The 10709-nt window shown below is 37.5% G+C and overlaps 1 protein-coding gene across 1 annotated transcript in view; it reads right to left on the reverse strand.

Annotated features, from left to right (window-relative positions):
- The window catches only part of LOC104623303 (sodium channel protein type 5 subunit alpha-like), a gene marked incomplete at its 3' end in the record, with an annotated part of 32077 nt that extends 21675 nt beyond the window's left edge, over positions 1-10402 (reverse strand). Inside the window, 5 exon segments of the mRNA XM_010290351.1 lie at positions 1653-1744; positions 5999-6127; positions 7170-7259; positions 8577-8695; positions 10130-10402. Of these exon segments, the coding sequence (XP_010288653.1) occupies positions 1653-1744; positions 5999-6127; positions 7170-7259; positions 8577-8695; positions 10130-10402 (703 nt within the window).
- Between the last annotated feature and the right edge of the window lie 307 nt (positions 10403-10709).

Raw genomic sequence — 10709 nt, forward strand, 5'->3', positions numbered from 1 at the left:
CATTTATGACACTGGGAAGGGAACAAATATATGTTGGGGACCACCCAGCAGGAAAGAGCTTGGCAGAAAAGGACCTGGGGGCTCTGGTGGACACCAAGTCGAACATGAGCCAGCAATGGGCCCTTGCCACAAAGGCGGCAGATGGTATCCTGGGCTGCATAAGGATGACCTGCATGACCAGCAGATCAAGGGAGGTCATCCTTCCCTGCTGCTCAGCGCTGGTGGGGCCATACCTGGAGTACTGGGTCCAGTTCTGGGCTCCCCAGTACCAGACAGACATGTCCATACTGGAAAGAGTCCAACAAAGGGCCACAAAGGTGATTAAGGGACTAGAGCACCTCTGCCATGAGGAAAGGCTGGGAGAGCTGGGACTGATCAGCCTGGAGAAGAAAAGGGTCAGGGAGGATCTCATCAATGTGCATAGACACCTGAAGGGAGGATGCAGAGGGGATGGAGCCAGGCTCTTTCCAGTGGTGCCCAGTGACAGGACCAGAGGCCATGGGCACAAACTGAAACACAAGAGGTTCCCTCTGAACATCAGGAAACACCCTTCTACTGTGAGGGTGACCGAGCACTGGCACAGGTTGCCCAGGGAGGCTGTGGAGTCTGCCTCCCTGGAGATATTCAGGAGCTGTCTGAACATGGTCCTGGGCAATCAGCTTTAGGTATCTGGATTAGATGACCTCCAGAGGTCTCTTCCAACCTCAACCATTCTCTGAGTCTGTGAAAATGGGTTATATATAAACTGAAGAACAATATTCTGTCAGAATAACTGAATTTGAAATATGACATAGGCAGAGAGTGATATCCAGGATTTTTCTAGAAGTTTTTCATAAGAAAAAAGTAAAGTAACATTTACTCTCTGTTCTCCATAGCGAATATGAAAGGAAAAGTACTGACAGGTAGTTTTGACATTAAAAATAAAACACGTCCTATGTTTAATTCCTGTTATAATTCCATAGCAAAATCACAAATATATTTGTAATTACATAGAAATCATGAAGTTAATATATATTGTGACAATGGAATATGTAGTCATTTAGAGATTTTCAAATGAGTTTTTGCAGTTAGATTCTGAAATCCATACTTTGGTATCCTAATTAGTGGCACAACTTACAAAAACATTGAATATCTGGACAGCATAGGCAAAATGCTGTTGACGAAAGTATTATGCTCAATCCAGATAGTGGCTGTGGTCAGTGAACAAATAAACAGAATTCTGAAATATTGTGAAGTCAGCATTCTGGGAAATAAACTATAGAAGATAAAATACAGCATGAAACCGGAAATGTTGTGATATAGCCGTGATTATGTTATAAGACAACATATTGAATAGGGTGTGCTGCTCAGGAAAGACAATAGTAAAAAGACAAAGGCACTGGGCTAAGTAAAACTGAACATTAGTGATGGGATAGAAAAAGCAGAAAATAAAAAAAATTGCCTGCATCAAAATAATTTTGAGGAAAGATGATAAAGAATATTCTCTTAGGATGGTGCTGAGAGTTACTACAGACTGCAAAACAGCCACACCTTCGGATCCCATTAACCATCACAAAGAGTGACCAGGAAACTGAAGACAAGAACAGGAGAGGAATTCGAAATAGCATACTGCTGAAGCAGCGAGAAAATTAGTAAGATATGTTGTTCCTTACCTGGTATTACTGAAATAGCTTTCAAAGTCCTCAGTACTCTGAAAGTTCGAAGAGCTGAAAACTTGCCCACACTTTTACACATAGAAACATACCTATAAAATGAAACCACCATATAACTGAATGACAAAGATCTAGCTTTTCAGAGCATGTGCATATTAAGCACATAGTAATTAATAAGTTACAGAAAATAAATGGGTCAAATATCTCCTAAGGTAGATGTCTAAAGTTAGGAATCTAAGTCTATTTCTAGGTATTGATATAAAATAATGAGACTTTTGAATAGTGCCTATGAAAAGAAACACAGCAAGTTTTTACTTAGTGTGGATTTGGATGTTCAACTTTTCAAGTGGTTATCCACCAAAATGTTAAACAAATATAAAACCTTCAATGTCATAACCACACCCTCTCATACTGAGGCTAATCCGATTTAGACCACATGAAAGTATATGTTGCAGCTATCTCAAAACTACTCAAGATATACTTAAGGAGAAGGGATTTGAGGAAAACTAGGTTTATGATATGTTAATTCCATACCACATGGTTGTATTTCTGACTTTTATTTCACAGTCAGGTAAGAACTTCAGTATTGAAACTAGTTTCAATTTAATTGTTTAAACAATTTTAAAAATTTCAGAAAATGAGGTTTGAAGAGTTGCATATTCTATACAGCACTTTAACAGGTTACCCCATATTTTCTAAGAATTCTTTCATGTCAGAATGGACATGAATTGTGGCTCACCTGGCAACAAGGTCACGACTGGTAACAGAATTCCTTAAAATAAAAAGTCTCAATAACAGAATCTGAGAAACATTGGTTGGAAAGGACCTTTGGAGGTGATTTAGGTGACCTCCCACTCAAAGCATGACTTTTGTCAGTAACAGATCAGAACACCATGGCTTTGCCTAGCCTGTAAGATTAAATAATTCTCAAGTACCTTAAGTAACAACTGCACTTGAGTTAACTGTTAATTTCCAATAAGTTAATTTGTTGCGTGATAGGACCAAAAAAAAGGAGGAGATACTATATCACAAAGTATTTAGATCTGCTTGAACACAAATTAATTAGGAGTATGGGTAGGGAAGTAGGACCATAAAATGAAATTGTTCATACAGCTGTTGGACTACTTTAGAGCTGCTGATGATTAACAATGTGTAAGCCCCTTAGTGGTTTATAGATTACCATAAGAATACTTTGTTCATATACATATATATATATGTATGTGATGACATCTGAGTACATAACCTATTATTTACAAATACGGGGAAAAACAGTCAGGGCTATGACAGTTGATGACACCCTTTGCTACAGAGCCCATGAGACAGTGGAGTTTAAGACTCCCCCCCAAGAGAAGTAAGCAACATGAACAGCAGAATAAAAATCTTGGACTTTAGGACAGCAGATTTCAGCGTGTTCAGGGATCTGAAACTGCCCCAAAGGGAAAAGTCACCCCCCAGAACAACTTGTTGATCTTCAAGGGTATTTTCTTCAAAGCACAGGAACACGCACTCTGCAGAAAGTCAAGCGGATGTGGCAGAAAACCAGCTTATCTAAACAGGCAGCTCCTGACTAATCTCATATTCAAAAAGGAATTGTGCAGATGGTTGAAGCTGAGATAGCTCTGGGAAGTGACACTAAGACGTTGCCAAGCATGCAGGGATGAAGCAAGGAAGGACAAAGTTCAGTGGAAGCTGAAGCTAGCAAGCGACGTGAAGGGCAACAAGAAGGGCTACTTTAAGTACATCAGCAGGGAAAAGATGACTAAGGAAACTGTGGGCCTGTTACTCAACAAGGCAGGGAACCTAGTGACAAAGGACATGCAAAAGCTGAAATTACTCAACGCTGCCTTGATTTGGCCTTTAACAGTGAGGTCTGCTCTCAGTCTTCTCAGGTCCCTGAGTCTAGTCAATCTGTGAAAGTGAAATATTATCCATGCATCTATGTGCTGTGATCAAAGGGACAAAGTTCAGCTGGCAGCTTCTTACTAGTGGCATCCCTCACAGGTCAGTCTTGGGGCCAATATTGTTTAACAACTACATTAACATTCCGAAGAACGGAACTGAGTTTGCCTTCAACAAGTTCACAAATACTAAACTGGGGTGGGAGCAGTCAATACACTGGGTGGCAAGGGTGCTTTGCAGAGTGAGCTTGACAGACTGGAGTTATGGGCTGTAGAAACCTCAAGAAGTTCAGCAAAAGCAAAGGCAAAGTCTTGCAACTGAGTCAGCATGACCACAAGTAGGAGTTGAAGGCAGACTGGATAATGAGCAGCTTTGCAGAAAAGGACCTGGGGTCAGGGCAGACAAATTGAACATGAACGAGCAGAGCACCCTTGTGACAAGGAACGCCTATTACATATTGGGCTAGATGAGCATGAGTCTAGCTCATATGTTGAAGAGTCCAGCTCATACACTGAAGGATGTGATTTCTGAGACTGAATCTGGAGTACTGTGTCCAGCTATGGGCTCTCCAGGGCAAGAAAGTCATTTTACATACAGGAGCAGGTCCAGCCAGGGCTCTAAGGAGGACAGTAAGACAATTGTATAGTTAAATTGTTAGGCTGGATTGGATTTGTTGAGTCTGAAGAAGAGCAGGCTAATAGGGTGATGAAGCAGGAATCTTACTGCTCTCTTCAGCTGCCCAATATAAGGCCTTAGAGAAGATGAGCCAGACTGTTCTTGGAAGCTCATCAAGAATGGACGAGAGGCAGCAGACATAAGTTGCTACAAGAGACATTTCAAATAGAAATTTGGGAGAAAAAAACCCCACAATGTGGGTTGGAATGGGTTGCTCAGAGAGGTTGTTGAATCTCCATGCTTAGAGAAACTCAGAGCTTGACTGGACAAGGTCCTGAGCAACCTAATCTAAATTAGTCCTGCTTTTAGCATGGAGCTGCACCACATGATCTCCAGAGGTCCCTTCCAATCTAAATTACTCTATATTTCTAATGAATTAGAACAAGACAACTGAAAACTATTCAGAAATGTTAAATGACAGAGATTTGCTTCAAAAGCTCTGCAGCTGGGCATGAGTGAATGTGTTCACTGCTGCAAGTAAGACTATTTTGCTTTCAAGATTAACATTCTGTATCTGAGATGCAAATTCTGACTTGATTTCTTTCTCATTTTGTGTCTACTTAGCTAGTTGGTTTTGATACAAATTTAAAACTGACCACAGCAGTGATCCATCTGGCCTACTACCCTGTCTTCACGAATGTCCCACAACAGATGCTTACACAGGAGCTTAAAGACAGTGATGCCTCCCAAATTTAGTTCTTCCACCAAATTTATAGCTGACGGACTTTCTGAACAAGACATAGTATCTTTGTGTTAAAAATAAACCTTAATGTGTTTTCATCCAGGATTTTGTCCAGAAGCTTTCTGAATGCAACTGAGTTTTTTGCATCCAAAGCCTCCTATGGGAATATGTCTACATGTAGTGTGAAAAACTACTTCCTTCTTTTTTACTCTGCCATCTGACAACTTCATTTGGTGCCTCTAGCTCTTGTCATAGGAAAACAAAAAAAAATTATTTATTCTCTTTTTGGCTCTGTGCCACAGACTTTAACCATGTTCCTGCTCTGTATTTTTTTCCATGAGAGTTCTACTCTACTTAGTTTTATATTATGTGGAATACAAGAAACAAATCTTCTCTATATCTTTTTTAATTCTGTCATCTTTTGAGATACCAGGAGCAAAACTACATATTGTCCTGATGAAAAATACAGGCCACACAGTGAAATAACTATGTGTTCTCTTTCTCTCTGTTTCTTACCCATAATGTCATCATTTTCTATTTCCTTCTCTCACCATGATTGCACATTGGAGTAGTGTTCTCAGAAGATTTTATATTTTAACTCCAACATCGCCTTCCTAACAAGTGAAAGGTATTTCAAAGCCCATAATTGTGTATGTAAAGCTAAGTCTGTTTTTCCTTGAGTGTCACTTTACATTTTTGGGGTTTCATCTCCTATTTATCACCGTGTCATTCAACACCTTATGACCCACTTTGGATCCTTCTCAAATGAGTTTCATCTGATCCAGGGTACAACTCAGACAACAAAGAGGCATGCTTGGTTTTGGCTGTCTATGCAATTGCCGCTTAACAAAATTTAAATACGTACTAGATTGAGAACAACCAAACAAATCTAAGATGAGCTTTGCACTTAGGCCGTGCTTTAAGGTCTATGACTATTTTTCTCTTTGCAGATATGCAAAGGGTGATTCAACCACAGTAACTCTTAAGCAGGTAGGATGCCAATCACTCTAATAAACTTCAGCAATATCAACTAGCATTTTATTTGTGTGTTTATCCCTTGAGTGTAAAAGAAAAACTGAGTTTTACTTACGTTATGACAATAACAAAAAGATCCAAGCAGTTCCATGGATCTCGAAGAAAGGTAAATTCATTCCAAACAAATCCTCTTGCTAATATTTTTATCAATGTTTCACCAGTATATATGCCAGTAAAAAGATATCTGAGGAGGAAAGTGTATATTAAAGTTATATAAATGAGAATTAATGAGATCAAGGCACATTCAAGCAGATTTCTACCTTTTCTATGATTTAGTCACTGGATGGAGATGAAGGTAGAAAATGTGAAAGGTTACATTACTTTCAGAAACATCATGAGTATAAGAAGATGCTTTCCTGAATTTTAGTAAGATTTACATGTAAATCTATAATCACAAATGTTCACATAACCATACGGTACTATTTGTGGATGAAGAATAGCTCACATTTCCTCATGAAAATTTTTTAAGACTGCGTTTATGTTCTAAAGCAGGCTGGAAAATTTCAAAGCCCAAACATTTCGGCAGAACAATAACAGCAAAGACATTTTAACCTGTAAAGTTTCCACATTATACACATTATTCTGACAAATACCCTATAACTGAAAGAAAACCTATATAAAATTAAGCTATCATTATTACCATGCTTACCCCAAAATAAAAGGAATTAAAATCACAGAACCTCTGAGGTCCCAGGCACATTTTCAAGATTTAATTCCAGAACATTAACTCAAGTTACACTGGATACCGCGCACAATTACAAAAGGAAACAAGACATTATAAATAGATGGCTTCCTAATATGAACAACTGAACTAGGGATGTCCACAGGAAACAGCAAGAAAGAATGGAATGAATATTTATCCCTTTATACTTTTTGCATGAGCTGGCCACAACAGACATTCAGGTTATTGTGTTAGAAACCTGCTGCACAGTGTCTCTAAAAGGCTGAATACTTAAAAGGAAAAATGGGGCAACCTTCTACGTTACACCAGATGGCAAAATTAACCAACGTAGAGAAGAGAGCATATGGTGTAAGCCTCTAAGAAAAGGCACTGAAGCTCCACTGAAGACTGTGTGATATAATAATAATAATTCTAAATCTTCCTCAGAGGTCTGTCTGAAGATTTTCAAGCCCCAGAATTAGATGACCACATTAACTGAATTTTTCAGTCCAGCATGCTAGTAATCTTAGAAAAAGAGCAAACAAATGGCAACTGTGATACTTACTCGGTCCAGCTGAGTCCTTCTGGAAGCTTATTTACAGCCATGGAAGCACAATTGAGTATCACAGTACACGTAATAAAGCCAACAAATAATGTGAATAATAAGTTAAGGAAAAAGTGCAGTATTATTAAACAGTGAATTTCGGAAGAGTTGTGGATTTACACACAAAAAAACATATAGATATTCAAATAATTACTTTGGTTTTGAATATACTCAGGACTTTTCACGTTTTTTCCAAAGAAACTGATGTAAGATCAAACTTCTGCTCAGCTTGGTAAACTTTGTAATTTAAAAATAACTGAATTATCTGCATGTGATGATAGTTTTGGAAGTTAGGACACTAGTGGGACATAGTACATTTGACAGAAAAAGATGAGGAATGTAAATAAATGGGAAAAAAAAAAAAAAAACCCAACCCAAAACTGAGTCCTCTGTTGTCCACTGTTATTTGAAACTTCAGAAACTTCTGTTTCTTCCCAGCAGGAGCCCATAAAGAGAAATGGGCCACAACCCCATAATAACTGGGGGGGGGGGAGGTTAAGCCTAGGAAAACCAGATGAAAAAGTGTGTTCTTTGAACTGAGAGTCTACATGTACATTCTTAGGAGAGATACCTATGCACTGTCACAAGTTCAGAAAACTTTCTCACTGTATGCGGCAGGCGATGAAAACATACATAGGAAAAAAAATTTTTTAAACAAATGTTGGCCTTAAGTTTAGGGCTTATTTGAAACTGAACAGCAAATTTAGTAATTTCTAATTTCTAATGAATTCAAAGTCAGCCATAAATTCCCATAAAAGGACCTATTTTGACAAATTAATAATTCCAAATGAAAACAGATGTTTGGCAGAAAGAGCAAAAACTACTCTGCCTATGGTTTTGCACCTGCAATCCTTCACATTTTTATATTCTTCAAACGTTGTTTATATTTTTACAAAAATATAAAAAATGGGCACTCTTCAGAACTTTCTAAACTTGAGTGTGAAACACATTTCTTAGGATAACATCAGATTCTTTCAGCAAAGTATTGCTGTAAATCACATCCTTCATGTTTTAATGACTACAGAATCGCTGTTTTGTTTTGTTTGGTTTTTTTTTTTAATTTAAGCTTCTCACCACAATAAACATTTAGAAAAAGTTCTGGAAAAGGGATAAATTACCATACAGTAGCTCTTAAATGTTGTTTCATAACAATATCTGCAAATCTGACTTTAAATATGAGATTTTTGACATTTTTACTTGTACCAACACCATGTAAATATCTTAGCTGTTGTAAAACCAGATTCAGTATAACTTGTTAAAAATCTCTACCACAGCCACATGACCTTACATTTACATTAATATGAACAGCACGACAGAAAATGGTACAGTATTTTAAAACCAAAATAAGCGAAACCAATAAAAGGATATGAATGGACCAGAATTTTAATTGCTGCTTTTCTGACTGGATTAAAAGGACCAACTATACACAAGGCAGGTGTGGCAGTAAACCGGAAAATAGTCCTCCTGTTATTTATCACCATAAAAGTCTATTAAAAAGAAAAGATTCATAGTATAAGAAGTATTTTAATGAAACAAGATTTTTCCCAAAAATTAAATCTTTAGGTTTTCAAATCTGCATCTAGAACTATATCTAACTGCAATTGTGAGTAAAGCTTTCCTGTATTCTTACTTGGAGCCGTGAACTACTGATGTTACATTTTGAAAGAAAGACACCAGCTATATAAAAGTTCATTATTGCCTGTGAGGAAGAAGTAATAATGGGAATGAATTTGAAGAGCAAGTGATCATATTCACTTGGTCAATGTAATTAAAGGATACTATTCTGGGACTGCAACAATGGTGTTAATCATATACAAAAGTACCTTATTCTTGGATAGTTTTATAGGCTACAAAATATTATTTACAATATATATATTGTATAGGACTGCCAGAATCCAGCTGAGTCAAAGGAAAAATTTTAATTTTGAAATATCTCTAAGTTATCAAGTAACACTGTAAATTCCCTCTAAGCTACCTTAAGGTCCATGCAGCTCAGTACTTTTGCCACATCAAGTAAAAATGAAATCTCTTAAATCAAAAACACAGTTCACTAACTTTGAAGTAAATTTCTTCAACAGGATCAGCCTTAGTTTCTCTTCATCAAGAGTATCACTTTGATTACTTTGGGAAAAAAAATCTCTGGAATAAAAAAAGCTTTCTGCATGTTTCTGATTAAATTATTATATTCCAGTGACTTGCTGGTGTACATAAAAGGCAGCAACATAGGACCGGATGGAGCCTTCTGCTCTTCAGGTCAAGTCCCCCTCAGTTGTAAGCAATCATACAACAGACATTTCATTTAGAAGGGATTCCTAGAGCATTTACTTTACACATTCCTACAGGCAACATCACAAAACACTTTGCAATAACAGGGAATATATGCAATATAAATATGGTACAATAAACAAAGCTGATGAGACATAAAATAACAGAAAATTAATGTACTATCATTAAAATATATGGATTTGCTACACAGAGTACTGGAAATATCTCAAATAGGTCTCCCCTAATTTGTATAATACTTGCAATTCAGTAAAAACATCTTGCAGTATGTCAGCAATTCCAGTGTGATCTACTGTTTTACAGGCACTGTTTATACAACAGTGAGTTCAGCCCCCACTGAAACTGCTCTGGAAAACAAAGCATCAATTATCCCAGAATATCCTTCTGATCAAATTGTATCTATCAAGTGTACCATGTTTTCATAATTAATTCTGATTGCTGACTGCAACTTAAAATACCTTTTCGTTATAAAATGTGGAGCATACCTTAAACACTCCTGCCCCCCAAAATGCTAGTAACGTTCAAAGATCTGTCTACAGAACAATGAAAAATCAGCATCTCCTGAATAGAGCTTCTACTATCTCCTAAGAGTGCAGTAGACAAAAATCAAATAAAAAAATGCTTTTGAAAATTTTAACCTTGTGATCACTGTAGTATGGATCAAAATCTTCCAGGGGTTCCCCAATCAGCTCCACAGGAAGATCCCCATACAAAGATGGCAGTTTTTTGCAGGTTTTCAGATCAAGCTGAGGAGTAAGTTTATCTTCTTCAACTCCTTGGTCCTTACTCTCTCCATTAACTTTGGCTTGCTGCTTTTTTTTGTTAGCGATTCTTTCCTCAATTGCTGCCAAGGACTCAGGGGTGAAACGTCGAAAGCTGTTAGTTTCTGATGGCCAAAACAAGGGATCCATTTTTCCTTTGATATGTTTGTCTCCAGTGCTAGAAGTAACTTAAAAGAGAAAGCTACTGACAATTAGAAAATAACAGAAATAATACATAATTTAAAACTAATACCCATTAGATAAATTATTTCTTCCTTCTGTGAAACCTTGTATGAAAACGGAATGGAACGGAATATTTCAGTTGGAAGGGACCAGCAATGATCATCTAGCCCAACTGCCTGACCACGTCAGGGCTGACCCAAAGTTCAAGCATGTTATTAAGGGCATTGTCCAAATGCCTCTTAAACACCGACAGGCTTGAGGCATCGACCACCTC

This window comes from Phaethon lepturus, unplaced genomic scaffold, assembly GCF_000687285.1.
Source record: "Phaethon lepturus isolate BGI_N335 unplaced genomic scaffold, ASM68728v1 scaffold8417, whole genome shotgun sequence".
In the NCBI taxonomy this organism is placed as follows: Eukaryota; Metazoa; Chordata; class Aves; order Phaethontiformes; family Phaethontidae; genus Phaethon; species Phaethon lepturus.